The sequence below is a fragment of the Leptodactylus fuscus genome, chromosome 5 (assembly GCF_031893055.1).
Source record: "Leptodactylus fuscus isolate aLepFus1 chromosome 5, aLepFus1.hap2, whole genome shotgun sequence".
NCBI lineage: Eukaryota > Metazoa > Chordata > Amphibia > Anura > Leptodactylidae > Leptodactylus > Leptodactylus fuscus.
The window spans coordinates 10097617-10115403 of NC_134269.1; the positions used below are offsets into that span (position 1 = coordinate 10097617).

Consider the following 17787-nt stretch of genomic DNA (forward strand, 5'->3'; position numbering starts at 1 on the left):
GTATCCGTCACTCTCCACCAATTCTGTAGAAGTTGGAATTTTTTCTCTGGCCTCCACCGTTCCTGAGCAATCCTTTCTGTTACTTCTAGCACAATCAGGTGGGCGGTTCCAGGCGATCTGCTGCCACCAAGGACCGCCCACTTGACAGTTGAAAAACTAACAATGGCGGATAAAGAAAAACTTTCAACTGCATTGGATTCAGTGGAGGGACATCTACTCGAGGATCCAAAGAGATGGAATTGGTGGGGGAGGTGAAACTTCTGGAACCATGGATGATACGTTTTAGGAGATGTGGAGGAAACTGATGGGTTCCTCAGATTATAATCCCTCATTAGTTAAAGGGAAACCCTTCCTTTACATTAAGTAATCTCTGGTAGTCTCTTTACAAAAAATGTAGGAGATGAGTGTGGTGGGTCTTCTCGAAACTCAGACACCCTACCCTATCTGCGAAAGTCTTCTCCACCTCATCTCACCAAGTCTGGCCTTCACTTTCCAGTCAAACACGACCAAGCTCCACATGGACCTCATGGACCAAAAACCATGGTTGGCCACCAATATAAGAGGGAAAAGGACTTCAGAATTTTTCCAATTGACCAAAAAGAATCCAAATAATGGTATTTTTGGCTTTTTTGTCACACTATGGAACTCTCCATTTTCAGACTTGTTGCACCCTTAAGTCAAAATAGTTTGATCCAACGGTCAAAGAAACTTCTTATGGTCAATCCAATTGGCCAATTTCAAATCGGAGAAATTTTGTAAGGAAATTTGGACCTGACCATGAGTGGTCTGAGGGGTTTCTATAGGTATGGAGGTCACTACTGACTCATAAGGATCTTTTTGTCTTCCTTTGGCTCCGAACACACAAGTTTTTCTTCATTTCGGTCTTAGGTCAACATGTCCACATGACTGAATACAGAAATGGATCCAACGTGGGAAGACAACCTTGATGGGGCTTAAGTTCAACTATGACAAAAACACACAGGTCCTACATGAAACAAAAAGTTGGTGCTGCTTCTGGTCTTTCTTCTTGGTTGTCCACCAGTCAGATCTAGAGAAATTTTTGAGATTTCCTCATCCAAAAAGTTTGAATTCCCAAGATTTTTTTTTTCAGTTTTCAGATTTGGTCACTATGTAGTGTCAAAAACCTCAAAAATAGTTGGCTAAGCGACTCTACTCCTCCCCAATTCCCAGTAGACATACCCCTCCCCTTTTCTTACACGTATTTGTGTGTCCTCATCCTCGATGCCTTCTTACATAGTCTTCACATCCTTCTTCTTGCTGGAGACTACGGTTGAGCGATCGGGATCGGAAAAGATCCGATTCCGATCGGCGATTGAGTAAATTTCACGATCACGATCGGAATTCTGATCCCGTTCTTTTCCAGCGGGATCGAGGTCGGAGGTTATTTCCCACAATGCTTGGCTACTGGCCAATCACAGTGGGAAAAGCTAACATTAGGGTTGAGCGATCGGGATGGGAAAAGGTCGGATCCTGATCGGCGATTGAGCAAATTTCACGATCGGAAATCGAATTTTAAAATCGATCCTGAAATTTCAAGATCGGCTCAACCCTACTTGAGACCTAAAATGGGTCTGTGCAATGTGGAGGGGACGTCAAAGAACTTCCATGGAACAAGATGGTAGTCACCCATATTCGAAGGGATAGCACTGGCTCCATAACAAATAAGGAAGGGGAGGGTCACATGATTACTCTCAGCCAATAGCCAAACTTTTGTCCCTCCCCATTAAGGAGTAGGAGGGGCAAAAATTATGAACAGTTTGTCTCTGGACAACGCCTTGAAGAAGTGGGTGGGGCTTCAGCTGTCTCTAGCAAGTAGTCACCGACCTTCCAGGAATTGTTACCAGTCGTTCATGGTTTGTTTACACAAAAAGTTACGGCTCAGTCTTGCAACAAAATCACATTTTATTCAGATTCTCTCACCTTCGCAGGCCGACGAGATGGCGATTACCCCGAGATGGCGGCGTTGACCCACTCTCACGCACGCCCCACAACATGCCTACTATCTATATTTATGAGATGGGACTATCCGGTCGCTCTGTGAGTCCCGCCACTTTGATATAAAAATACATGTTGCGATGTACATATGAGCCCATACATCTCTATATATTACATGGGCGGGGCCCACATATTTACACCTCAGAATAAATACAAATTCGGGAAACCGCGACCGATCCTGCTGGGGGGTGAGGGGTGTACGGGCGACCTAGTCTACGGCCATTTTGATCAAGTTGTATCTTTGTTTAGGGCCGACATGCCCAAGACTCCTGGCATAGAGATTTTATGTGTGTTATTTTTTTCACCATAGGTGGCGCCATTTCAATACGACATTCAAATGGCGCCACCCCAAGTCTATGTTAACCCTATAAACAAAGCGTAAAACCGTGAAAAATACAATAATGTCCACAAGTAAATAGACAGGCTTTACCCCGCCTCTTAAAGGGCCCCATCCATAAATAGGAGTCATAGCTCCTCCCCCTAAATCCCAGATAAAGCGCTCCGCCCCGATCCCTGACTTGTTGATCGATTGCACTGTAGTATCAGAAGTGTCATTAATACCCATGATCCGTAAAAGGAGTCTGTGTCGGCGAAATCTGCTGGGAGTTGTAGTCCCCGCGGAGCCTCAAACCACCCACAGGCCTCTTAAAGCGACAGAACACCCAAAAATAAAACAAAAACCAACTATGAATTGGGGATGCGCCAGATCCTGGTAGCGTTCGGGCAACACCCCAATATAAATAAGAATTCATTAAGACGCTATGGGGGGAGGGGCGTGAATAATAAAGCAAAAAAATAGCCTAAAACACATACCGAGAAGTAAAGAGATTTAAAGGGCAACTCCACCCAGACACAGGATTCATATTGCACAATCCTCTAAAGGGGAGGGGCTAAAAACCCTGAGAGGAAGCCCCTCCCAGGCTATGAGAGGTTTGAATTTGGTACAGCCTGCAAAGCATCATGGTCCTAAATTTTTGTCCATGTATAAGCAAAATTTGGGTGGAAGTGCCCTTTAAATGTACTGGATAAACCCGACACGATGGCCCTCCCGTTACCCTGTACCAGGACCACAAGGGTTAAAGAAAAGTTGATGAGGTTTGGGGGGGGGGGGGGCTTAGTTGTGTTCCCGGCTTGACAGGAGGTGCAGGAAGGGAGGAAGGGGGTGACAACTTTGGCTGCAGGGTTTGTGCCTTGGGTAGAACAGGTGTCGCTCCGGTCCCATCATCCGCTCAGGAAGAATTTCTTATAGTATTTGTTCATCTGCTCCAGGAAGATAAAAGTCAAAACGGTGTGCGGCCCGAGGCGGGCGTAGTACGGGGTGAAGCCCTTCCACAGGCTGAAGAAGCCCTCGTGTCTGACCACTTTATACAGAACGTCCTGTGCAAAAAAGAAAGGCGGGGTTAATGTGCGCCAAAGGGCGAATACTAAGGAGAAGGGACCCCCGCCATAATACCGCACTCACTCAGTATAACCATGTCAGTTACTTATCACTGCCACTAGGGGGCAATCTGTACATCACTCATATTATGTACACTTGTAACTAGAACGGCAGTATACAGTCTGCCCCCTAGTGATCAGACCAAGTATATATACAATATAAGTCCACCTCTGATCACCCTATCTATGGATACAATCTGCAGAATAGTGAGCGCAGCTCTGGAGTATAATACAGGATAAGTAATATAATGTATGTACACAGTGACTGCACCAGCAGAATAGTGAGCGCAGCTCTGGAGTATAATACAGGATAAGTAATGTAATGTATGTACACAGTGACTGTACCAGCAGAATAGTGAGCGCAGGTCTGGAGTATAATACAGGATAAGTAATGTAATGTATGTACACAGTAACTGTACCAGCAGAATAGTGAGCGCAGCTCTGGAGTATAATACAGGAGAAGTAATGTAATGTATGTACACAGTGACTGTACCAGCAGAATAGTGAGTGCAGCTCTGGAGTATAATACAGGATAAGTAATGTAATGTATGTACACAGTGACTGTACCAGCAGAATAGTGAGCGCAGCTCTGGAGTATAATACAGGATAAGTAATGTAATGTATGTACACAGTGACTGCACCAGCAGAATAGTGAGCGCAGCTCTGGAGTATAATACAGGATAAGTAATGTAATGTATGTACACAGTGACTGCACCAGCAGAATAGTGAGCGCAGCTCTGGAGTATAATACAGGATGTGTAGGCTATTTCTGTGGATACACCCTATCAGTAAGAGGCCACTCAGCAGGACAGTCAGTCACCCTATATGCAGCCCCTTTATGGGGTGTTCACTCACCAGTCCATTTTTATATTCCGGTTTCCCATCGATCATCCGCATGTTCTGTATCCTGTGGGCAGGAAGAGAGATTATTCTGGATCAATATCAGCAGACAATGATCTATAGCCCCTGTCCCGATACTCGGAGACCCCCATAGTTACTCTCCTCTCTCACCTGCCCTATGTCCTGCTTTAGGAGACTTAACCCTTTCATTACTTTATACTACTATTCTGGGTGGTGAACATTAAGGATCTCACATTACCTTATGTAAGACATGCAGGACTGTTGGCAGACAAATGCATGCACCTAGGCTATACCCCTTGGGGGCGCTGTAACACATCTGCTCTCCTTCTCCTACTGCACTGCCCCTTTAAGTGTCAGTCTGTAATTCTGGTACTATGTTTGTGAACCAGCAGGGTGAGGATGAAGCGCAGCAAGAAGTACCTGATGTATGAGGGCAGGATAGCAAGAAATCTGACTGTATGTGGTCACTTACCTGGTCTTGGCGATGTCTACAGGCATTGAGGCCGCTGTGGTGACCAGTCCACTGATCATACTGGCACAGAAGTGGCACAGAATGTCATCCCGGAAGTAGCCTACAGGACAAGGACAGGGGGTCAGACTCTTAGTCCAGCCAGGGTTACACCCTAAAGGACACCCCATCCCCTCAGGGACGATGGCGGCCGCACATTGTCATCTCACCAGAATCCAGAAGAAACTGCTTGGACTGAGAATAAGACGCCAGCTGGGCAGCGTTGACGACCACGGCCCGCGCCATAGTAGGTATACAACCCTGAGAGAGGGAAAGAGAAGGGGATGATGGGTAATGCTCGACCAGGACGCCATGACAGGTCAGATCATGTCGATACAACTACACCCACCCTCCACAGTGTGGTGACGCCCTCCTCACGGCTCATCCTGACCAGAGCATTGAAGACGTTGCTGTATCCTCTCCTCTGATCTGGAGGTAACCTGCACGAGAACAAGGACCCCATTACTAGTCTCAGCCCTCTCCTAATAGTTTGTTACAGCCACCGGGGGCGCTCTCTGTAACACTTACCTCCCATCTGCTGTCATCCTGATCAACGCAACCTCAGCAGGAGTCCCCACAAAGGCCCCTGTGGCCCCGGCCGTCATCCCTATCGCTGCCTTCATGAGGAAGTTAGGGGGAGTCCCGTCTGGTTTTGTCAGCTTCTCAAAGAGAATGGTGTAAATACCGAGTCGTGTGGTCGTGTAAGTCGCCTGACGCAGCAAACCGGCGGATAACCTGAGGAGCAGAGAGAGAGAAAGCTTAATGGTATGCCCCTCCTCCTATAGGGTGATACAGAAGGGAGCTATGAGTCTGCCCCTCCTCCTATAGGGTGATACAGAAGGGAGCTATGAGTCTGCCCCTCCTCCTATAGGGTGATACAGACAGAAGGGAGCTATGAGTCTGCCCCTCCTCCTATAGGGTGATACAGAAGGGAGCTATGAGTCTGCCCCTCCTCCTATAGGGTGATACAGAAGGGAGCTATGAGTCTGCCCCTCCTCCTATAGGGTGATACAGAAGGGAGCTATGAGTCTGCCCCTCCTCCTATAGGGTGATACAGAAGGGAGCTATGAGTCTGCCCCTCCTCCTATAGGGTGATACAGACAGAAGGGAGCTATGAGTCTGCTCCTCCTCCTATAGGGTGATACAGAAGGGAGCTATGAGTCTGCCCCTCCTCCTATAGGGTGATACAGAAGGGAGCTATGAGTCTGCCCCTCCTCCTATAGGGTGATACAGACAGAAGGGAGCTATGAGTCTGCTCCTCCTCCTATAGGGTGATACAGAAGGGAGCTATGAGTCTGCCCCTCCTCCTATAGGGTGGTACAGAAGGGAGCTCTGAGTCTGCCCCTCCCCCTATAGGGTGGTACAGACAGAAGGGAGCTATGAGTCTGCCCCTCCTCCTATAGGGTGATACAGAAGGGAGCTATGAGTCTGCCCCTCCTCCTATAGGGTGATACAGACAGAAGGGAGCTATGAGTCTGCCCCTCCTCCTATAGGGTGATACAGAAGGGAGCTATGAGTCTGCCCCTCCTCCTATAGGGTGATACAGAAGGGAGCTATGAGTCTGCTCCTCCTCCTATAGGGTGATACAGAAGGGAGCTATGAGTCTGCTCCTCCTCCTATAGGGTGATACAGAAGGGAGCTATGAGTCTGCCCCTCCTCCTATAGGGTGATACAGAAGGGAGCTATGAGTCTGCCCCTCCTCCTATAGGGTGATACAGAAGGGAGCTATGAGTCTTCCCCTCCTCCTATAGGGTGATACAGACAGAAGGGAGCTATGAGTATGCCCCTCCCCCTATAGGGTGGTACAGAAGGGAGCTATGAGTCTGCCCCTCCTCCTATAGGGTGATACAGACAGAAGGGAGCTATGAGTCTGCCCCTCCTCCTATAGGGTGATACAGAAGGGAGCTATGAGTCTGCCCCTCCTCCTATAGGGTGATACAGAAGGGAGCTATGAGTCTGCCCCTCCTCCTATAGGGTGATACAGAAGGGAGCTATGAGTCTGCCCCTCCTCCTATAGGGTGATACAGAAGGGAGCTATGAGTCTGCCCCTCCTCCTATAGGGTGATACAGAAGGGAGCTATGAGTCTGCCCCTCCTCCTATAGGGTGATACAGAAGGGAGCTATGAGTCTGCCCCTCCTCCTATAGGGTGATACAGAAGGGAGCTATGAGTCTGCCCCTCCTCCTATAGGGCGATACAGATGGGAGCTATGAGTCTGCCCCTCCTCCTATAGGGTGATACAGACAGAAGGGAGCTATTAGTCTGCCCCTCCTCCTATAGGGTGATACAGAAGGGAGCTATGAGTCTGCCCCTCCTCCTATAGGGTGATACAGAAGGGAGCTATGAGTCTACCCCTCCTCCTATAGGGTGATACAGACAGAAGGGAGCTATGAGTCTGCCCCTCCTCCTATAGGGTGATACAGAAGGGAGCTATGAGTCTGCTCCTCCTCCTATAGGGTGATACAGAAGGGAGCTATGAGTCTGCCCCTCCTCCTATAGGGTGATACAGAAGGGAGCTATGAGTCTGCCCCTCCTCCTATAGGGTGATACAGACAGAAGGGAGCTATTAGTCTGCCCCTCCTCCTATAGGGTGATACAGAAGGGAGCTATGAGTCTGCCCCTCCTCCTATAGGGTGATACAGAAGGGAGCTATGAGTCTGCTCCTCCTCCTATAGGGTGATACAGAAGGGAGCTATGAGTCTGCCCCTCCTCCTATAGGGTGATACAGAAGGGAGCTATGAGTCTGCCCCTCCTCCTATAGGGTGATACAGAAGGGAGCTATGAGTCTGCCCCTCCTCCTATAGGGTGACATACAGTGGGGCGTCTCTCACCCTGTGTAGATGCCCCGCACGCCCTCGTTCCTCAGGATACTCCCCACGGCATGGAAGCTGGTCTTGTACTCCTTGGTCTTGGCGCCCTCTCCACTCAGCTGCATTCGGTTCTTCACCAGGTCCAGCGGCTGGACAAACACGGTGGCGCCCATCCTGCAAGCAGAAAGATGATGTCATCAGTGATGGCAGCATTAGTGACAAGCCCCGCCTCTATGGAAATAATCAGAAGAATAAAAATGGCTGCTCTGGTGACATCACGGGCAGCCCTGACCTAAGCTTATCCGATCCACAGTCCTGGCACATGTCCGCTGACCCCTCCCCAATCCAAAGGTCGTGGTAAAAGGTCAAAAGACGTAAAAGGGAGGGTCATACTGTTTATAGTTACTTTGCCAGTCCTTGAGGGTTTGTTACAATGTATCAGTGCAGGTAAAATTAATCAGGAATAAGATAATTAGATAACGCTGTTTTTAGAGTGATATCTAAAGTGATACATTGTAACAAACCCTCTGCTGTGACCTGCCTGCAGCCAGTGGAGGGGACAGAGCAGTCACCTAGTCCTGCTGACACAGCTGTAGTACTGACACTGCCTATCTTATCAATGGGTGATTAGACTTTCACCTGCGCTATAACCGTGCACACAGACACACACATCACCGCTACACCAGCACACACACACATCACCGCTACACCAGCACACACACACATCACCGCTACACCAGCACACACATCACCGCTACACCAGCACACACACACATCACCGCTACACCAGCACACACACACATCACCGCTACACCAGCACACACATCACCGCTACACCAGCACACACATCACCGCTACACCAGCACACACATCACCGCTACACCAGCACACACACACACATCACCGCTACACCAGCACACACACACACCGCTACACCAGCACACACATCACCGCTACACCAGCACACACACACACATCACCGCTACACCAGCACACACACACACCGCTACACCAGCACACAGACACACACATCACCGCTACACCAGCACACAGACACACACATCACCGCTACACCAGCACACACATCACCGCTACACCAGCACACACATCACCGCTACACCAGCACACAGACACACACATCACCGCTACACCAGCACACACACACACATCACCGCTACACCAGCACACACACACACCGCTACACCAGCACACAGACACACACATCACCGCTACACCAGCACACACATCACCGCTACACCAGCACACAGACACACACATCACCGCTACACCAGCACACACACACACATCACCGCTACACCAGCACACACACACACCGCTACACCAGCACACACACACATCACCGCTACACCAGCACACACACACACATCACCGCTACACCAGCACACACACACACCGCTACACCAGCACACACATCACCGCTACACCAGCACACACACACATCACCGCTACACCAGCACACACATCACCGCTACACCAGCACACACACACATCACCGCTACACCAGCACACACACACATCACCGCTACACCAGCACACACATCACCGCCACACCAGCACACACACATCACCGCTACACCAGCACACACACACACACCGCTACACCAGCACACACACACACCGCTACACCAGCACACACATCACCGCTACACCAGCACACACACACATCACCGCTACACCAGCACACACACACACATCACCGCTACACCAGCACACACACACACCGCTACACCAGCACACACATCACCGCTACACCAGCACACACATCACCGCTACACCAGTACACACACACACACACACATCACCGCTACACCAGCACACACACACATCACCGCTACACCAGCACACACACACATCACCGCTACACCAGCACACACACATCACCGCTACACCAGCACACACACATCACCGCTACACCAGCACACACACATCACCGCTACACCAGCACACACACATCACCGCTACACCAGCACACACACACACACACACATCACCGCTACACCAGTACACACACACACACACACACACACATCACCGCTACACCAGCACACACACACATCACCGCTACACCAGCGCACACACACATCACCGCTACACCAGCGCACACACACATCACCGCTACACCAGCACACACACACATCACCGCTACACCAGCACACACACACATCACCGCTACACCAGCACATACACACATCACCGCTACACCAGCACACACATCACCGCTACACCAGCACACACATCACCGCTACACCAGCGCACACACACATCACCGCTACACCAGCGCACACACACATCACCGCTACACCAGCACACACACACATCACCGCTACACCAGCACACACACACATCACCGCTACACCAGCACACACACACATCACCGCTACACCAGCACACACACACACATCACCGCTACACCAGCACACACACACATCACCGCTATACCAGCACACACACACACACATCACCACTACACCAGCACACACACACATCACCGCTACACCAGTACACACACACATCACCGCTACACCAGTACACACACACATCACCGCTACACCAGTACACACACACATCACCGCTACACCAGTACACACACACATCACCGCTACACCAGTACACACACACATCACCGCTACACCAGCACACACACACATCACCGCTACACCAGTACACACACACATCACCGCTACACCAGCACACACACACATCACCGCTACACCAGCACACACACACATCACCGCTACACCAGTACACACATCACCGCTACACCAGTACACACACACATCACCGCTACACCAGCACACACACACATCACCGCTACACCAGCACACACACACACATCACCGCTACACCAGCACACACACACACATCACCGCTACACCAGCACACACACACACATCACCGCTACACCAGCACACACACACACACACACACACACACACATCACCGCTACACCAGTACACACACACACATCACCGCTACACCAGCACACACACACACATCACCGCTACACCAGTACACACACACACACACATCACCGCTACACCAGCACACACACACATCACCGCTACACCAGCACACACACACATCACCGCTACACCAGCACACACACACATCACCGCTACACCAGCACACACACACATCACCGCTACACCAGCACACACACACATCACCGCTACACCAGCACACACACACACATCACCGCTACACCAGCACACACACACACATCACCGCTACACCAGCACACACACACACATCACCGCTACACCAGCACACACACACACATCACCGCTACACCAGCACACACACACATCACCGCTACACCAGCACACACACACACACACACATCACCGCTACACCAGTACACACACACACACACACATCACCGCTACACCAGCACACACACACATCACCGCTACACCAGCACACACACACATCACCGCTACACCAGCACACACACACATCACCGCTACACCAGCACACACACACATCACCGCTACACCAGCACATACACACATCACCGCTACACCAGCACACACACACATCACCGCTACACCAGCACACACACACATCACCGCTACACCAGCACACACACACATCACCGCTACACCAGCACACACACACATCACCGCTACACCAGCACACACACACACATCACCGCTACACCAGCACACACACACACACATCACCGCTACACCAGCACACACACACATCACCGCTACACCAGCACACACACACACACACACATCACCGCTACACCAGTACACACACACACACATCACCGCTACACCAGCACACACACACATCACCGCTACACCAGCACACACACACATCACCGCTACACCAGCGCACACACACATCACCGCTACACCAGCACACACACACATCACCGCTACACCAGCACACACATCACCGCTACACCAGCACACACATCACCGCTACACCAGCACACACACACATCACCGCTACACCAGCACACACACACATCACCGCTACACCAGCACACACACACATCACCGCTACACCAGCACACACACACACATCACCGCTACACCAGCACACACACACATCACCGCTATACCAGCACACACACACACATCACCACTACACCAGCACACACACACATCACCGCTACACCAGTACACACACACATCACCGCTACACCAGTACACACACACACACACATCACCGCTACACCAGTACACACACACACATCACCGCTACACCAGTACACACACACACATCACCGCTACACCAGTACACACACACACACACATATCACCGCTACACCAGTACACACACATATGAGGGCAGGTTTTGCACCTCACATACTGACCACTGACAGCATAGAGATACCAAACTCTAACAGGGAATATAAAACCCCAGGTACCTTGACCTGCAGCCACCCAATGTAGTGTATGTAATAATGTGCACCCACCCAATGTAGTGTATGTAATAATGTGCACCAAGTGTCCCACTGATAATCTGTATGTTGGAGAGACCGGTCAGAAACTCAGAATAAGAATGAACTCACATCGCCATACAATTAGAGAACAAAGACTGGACCTTCCCGTATTAAAACATTTCTGCAACGAGGATCATAATATCACTGATCACATGAAAGTTTTGGTTTTAAGAGGGAATTTTAAATCAAAGAAAGAACGACGGATTTATGAGTACAAACTCATGACCCGGCTTCATACACTGGAGAGGGGATGAATCTGTCACATGGATTTATGGCATCTTACAGAAATCACTGACCTGAGACCCTGAGAACTGATAAGGACCTGGAAGTGTTTACACTTTTTCTACCAATTACTAATGACATTTAATTTACTTGAGAAAGGAGCCGAAGAGGTCCGAAACGTTGTAATCGTTATTAGTTAGCTATTAAAAAGGGATGAACTACTGAAGACGATCAAGTTTTTTTGGTTTTTTTATACAGCTCTACAAAACAATAATACTGCAGGGGGCGCACCGGATATAATCCTCTTATTACACAAGAGAATGTCAGCGTGTATCATATGGTCAGTGACATCACTTCCTTCCCTCTACCCCGCACACATCACTATATACTGTCACACCACTATATATCACTGTATACTGCATCACACCACTATATACTATATCACACCACTATATATCACTGTATACTGCATCACACCACTATATACTATATACTACATCACACCACTATATAGCGTTACTTCCTGACTCTTTACGTTTCTTATTTTCAGCACAATTATTTACTTGTAAAGTTGTGATAAGGAAACCATCAGCAGGCAGGCCGGGCGCAGCAGCCAGATCTGATCCCCCGTGAGCTGCTCTGACTGGACTCACAAGCTGCGGTTACAATCTAATAAAACTGTAACAAGCAGCATCCAGCTCTACCTACCTGCTGATGGTCTCCATACAAAGCTATGCATGGTAAGGACGGAGAGACGTATAGACAGTAACCTGCACACGTGACCTGCACCCCCAGCCAGTGATAGAATCATACACCACCATAGCTAATTACAGGGGCCCCCCATTACTATGGTGAATTACAGGGGCCCCCAATTACTATGGTGAATTACAGGGGCCCCCATTACTATAGCACATTACAGGGGCCCCCATTACTATAGCACATTACAGGGGCCCCCCATTACTATAGCACATTACAGGGGCCCCCATTACTATAGCACATTACAGGGGCCCCATTACTATAGCACATTACAGGGGCCCCCAATTACTATGGTGAATTACAGGGGCCCCCATTACTATGGTGAATTACAGGGGCCCCCATTACTATAGCACATTACAGGGGCCCCCCATTACTATAGCACATTACAGGGGCCCCCATTACTATAACACATTACAGGGGCCCCCCATTACTATAACACATTACAGGGGCCCCCATTACTATAGCACATTACAGGGGCCCCCCATTACTATAGCACATTACAGGGGCCCCCCATTACTATGGTGAATTACAGGGGCCCCCCATTACTATGGTGAATTACAGGGGCCCCCATTACTATGGTGAATTACAGGGGCCCCCATTACTATAGCACATTACAGGGGCCCCCATTACTATAGCACATTACAGGGGCCCCCATTACTATAGCACATTACAGGGGCCCCCCATTACTATAGCACATTACAGGGGCCCCCCATTACTATAGCACATTACAGGGGCCCCCCATTACTATAGCACATTACAGGGGCCCCCATTACTATAGCACATTACAGGGGCCCCCCATTACTATAGCACATTACAGGGGCCCCCCATTACTATGGTGAATTACAGGGACCCCCCAATTACTATGGTGAATTACAGGGGCCCCCATTACTATGGTGAATTACAGGGGCCCCCATTACTATAGCACATTACAGGGGCCCCCCATTACTATAGCACATTACAGGGGGCCCCCCATTACTATAGCACATTACAGGGGGCCCCCCATTACTATAGCACATTACAGGGGCCCCCCATTACTATAGCACATTACAGGGGCCCCCCATTACTATAGCACATTACAGGGGCCCCCATTACTACAGCACATTACAGGGGCCCCCATTACTATAGCACATTACAGGGGCCCCCCATTACTATAGCACATTACAGGGGCCCCCCATTACTATAGCACATTACAGGGGCCCCCCATTACTATAGCACATTACAGGGGCCCCCATTACTATAGCACATTACAGGGGCCCCCCATTACTATAGCACATTACAGGGGCCCCCATTACTATAGCACATTACAGGGGCCCCCCATTACTATAGCACATTACAGGGGCCCCCCATTACTATGGTGAATTACAGGGACCCCCCAATTACTATGGTGAATTACAGGGGCCCCCATTACTATAGCACATTACAGGGGCCCCCCATTACTATAGCACATTACAGGGGGCCCCCCATTACTATAGCACATTACAGGGGCCCCCCATTACTATAGCACATTACAGGGGCCCCCCATTACTATAGCACATTACAGGGGCCCCCATTACTACAGCATATTACAGGGGCCCCCATTACTATAGCACATTACAGGGGCCCCCCATTACTATAGCACATTACAGGGGCCCCCCATTACTATAGCACATTACAGGGGCCCCCCATTACTATAGCACATTACAGGGGCCCCCATTACTATAGCACATTACAGGGGCCCCCCATTACTATAGCACATTACAGGGGCCCCCCATTACTATAGCACATTACAGGGGCCCCCATTACTATAGCACATTACAGGGGCCCCCCATTACTATAGCACATTACAGGGGCCCCCCATTACTATAGCACATTACAGGGGCCCCCCATTACTATAGCACATTACAGGGGCCCCCCATTACTATAGCACATTACAGGGGCCCCCCATTACTATAGCACATTACAGGGGCCCCCATTACTATAGCACATTACAGGGGCCCCCCATTACTATAGCACATTACAGGGGCCCCCCATTACTATGGTGAATTACAGGGGCCCCCCATTACTATGGTGAATTACAGGGGCCCCCATTACTATGGTAAATTACAGGGGCCCCCATTACTATAGCACATTACAGGGGCCCCCATTACTATAGCACATTACAGGGGCCCCCCATTACTATAGCACATTACAGGGGCCCCCCATTACTATGGTGAATTACAGGGGCCCCCCATTACTATGGTGAATTACAGGGGCCCCCATTACTATGGTAAATTACAGGGGCCCCCATTACTATAGCACATTACAGGGGCCCCCATTACTATAGCACATTACAGAGGCCCCCATTACTATAGCACATTACAGGGCCCCCCCATTTCTATGGTGAATTAGAGGGGAGCTCCGGCACCCATGCCTCAGTCACTCCCCGGGGACCCCGCCGCAGGTTCCGGACATTACCCGGCCAGTCCCCCGAACAGGAACTTGATGGCCTTGGGGGAGGTCCTCTCCTTGCCGCTGGTTGCTGCCATCTTGTCACCGACTGACCGGAGAGACCCCCAAGGTGACACGGGAGGTGTGTGAGCTCAGCGAGGGGGCGGGACTTTGCTGACGTACACAAATGCAGGACCCGGCGGCCATATTGGAAGAGGGCAACAGCGCGCTGGCGGCCATGTTTGACGTGGGGAGAGAAAATAACCCCTCAGAGAAGGATATTTTGAGGTGAATATGAGGGTGTCTTAGGGAGGACTGCGGGGCTAATGGTCGCCGAATTCTACACCGTAAACGGATTATTTCTGCTGGAACTAACCCGCCATTTTGGTTAAGGGCAAACTGCTGGCTAAGTGCAGCGGCGGCCATTTTGGATTCTGTATAACGAGGTTATTAAGATATGTCATGTTTGTGGATATCAATAAAGTTTTGTTTTTTAAAATAACATATTATTGAAAATTTATAGATTTTTTTGCTGTTTTTGGGGTGATTCCCGCATTATCAGCCATATTAGTTCACGTCAGGTGATCACCACAGGACGGCGCTTGTGGCGGCCGTAGAATCTCTGTAATGTAAACTAACTGTGAATGTAAACTGATCATTCACATCATTCACAATACGCCATAGTCGCACATTGACATGTCACCATGATGGCTGTGCGCCCGAACATTATATCTAAAATGTGCAATTTACGTGCGTTACGAATTCACGATTCTCCATATTACTTCTACAGATCGGTCATACCGTGTTTTGTTCTCTTTGGCGCCACTATATACTCACACATCCCACGGCCATAGGCTCCAGCACGCCGTAAAGTGGCCTCCGTTTTATTTGTCTTCTGCATTGATGGCGTGATATTACAGTGCCGATACGTATATGTCACTTGTGTGATCTGCTATATCGGTTGTAAATGGCTTGCCTTGACCTGAACTTTGTCAATGTTTTTCTTGCTCCATCCCCAAGACTGGCGGCAAGACTGGCGGCCATCTTTACCGCTACCGTGTAGGGCGCACATTTCATCATGGAGGCTCAGTGTCGTCGTCGTCCACCCCACTAGCACCTATAGCTAGCCCACAGCCAGAACCTATAGAGGAACAGCTCAGAGAGCTCATGAGGAGGAGTCGGTAGAGAATATGGCGGTCTCACTGACAGAAGATGATAAGCGGGGACGCCGAGCGTATCGTCTCCTGGTCTAAGAGATGTCGTAACTGATAGAACGTGCAATAAACTCATTAGACGAGGATGTACCTCGCTCAGGTCAGGCTTGTTGATGTGTATGACTAGTAATCATTAACGACAATTAGGAGATACGCGGTCAATGAGAAAGCAAACAACACGGAGGTCACCGGTCCACTACACAAAATAAATAGAGAGCAAAAGTCACCACCTAGAGATATACGTATAGGTCATGGTCGTCGTCATCCTCAATTGGTAGTGGACATGGACATCTCTACTTCTAAGTAGTCTCCTTGTAGGACATCTAAAGGTCTCTCTTTTCCTCAACCTTCAGAGAACATGGTCTCCTCTGCCCTCAGTCACCCTGTGTAGAACATGTTCTCCTCCAACTTCAGCCTGTAGAGGACATGGTCTCCTCCATTCTTTGTATAAGCACACTGTGGAGAACATGGTCTCCTCCACCCTCAAAGTAGTCACCCTATAGAGGACATGTTCTTTTTCATCCCCACCATGTATTGGACATGATTTTCTCCATCCTCGAAGTAGTCACCCTATAGAGGACCTGTTCTCCTCCATGCTTAACCTGTAGTGCAGACAGTTTAGCCACTCTATATAGGACATTGTCTTCTACCCCAATACACTTACCCTGTAGAGAACATAGTTTTCTCCAACCTCTAAGCCTTCATCCTTGTCTAGAACCTCTAGTGGACATGTTCTTCTCCATCCTCAAAGTCGTCACTCTATATAGGACATGGTTTTCTCCATGCTCTCTATAGTCACCCTGTATAGAATATGGGCTCCTCAAAGCAGCCATCTTGTATAGGACATGTCCTACAGGTTCTCCTTTACCCTCAAAATATTCAGCTTGTATTAAGTCATGTTCTCCTCCGTCCTCAGAGTTGTAAACCGAGATAGGACATGGTCTCCATCTTTGGAGTGGTCCCGCCCGGTTTGAGTCGTAGATAGTAGAGATAAGTAATACATTTCTATGTTTCGGTGTAGAGTATTGCTGTCGCTCTCACCTGCGTCACTATTGTTTGGAGGTGACGACGTGTTCCC

General features: G+C 49.5%; 1 protein-coding gene across 1 annotated transcript; it reads right to left on the minus strand.

Moving 5' to 3' along the window:
* Nucleotides 1-1879: 1879 nt before the first annotated feature.
* SLC25A11 (solute carrier family 25 member 11) lies at nt 1880-15678 on the minus strand. The gene is made up of 8 exons (XM_075272415.1): nt 15523-15678; nt 7653-7805; nt 5351-5557; nt 5172-5262; nt 4993-5083; nt 4787-4886; nt 4309-4360; nt 1880-3393 (listed from the first exon to the last, which is right to left on the minus strand). The coding sequence occupies exons 1-8, from the start codon at nt 15591-15593 to the stop codon at nt 3238-3240; spliced, it is 921 nt and encodes a 306-aa protein (XP_075128516.1). The 5' UTR covers nt 15594-15678; the 3' UTR covers nt 1880-3237.
* Nucleotides 15679-17787: the final 2109 nt, after the last annotated feature.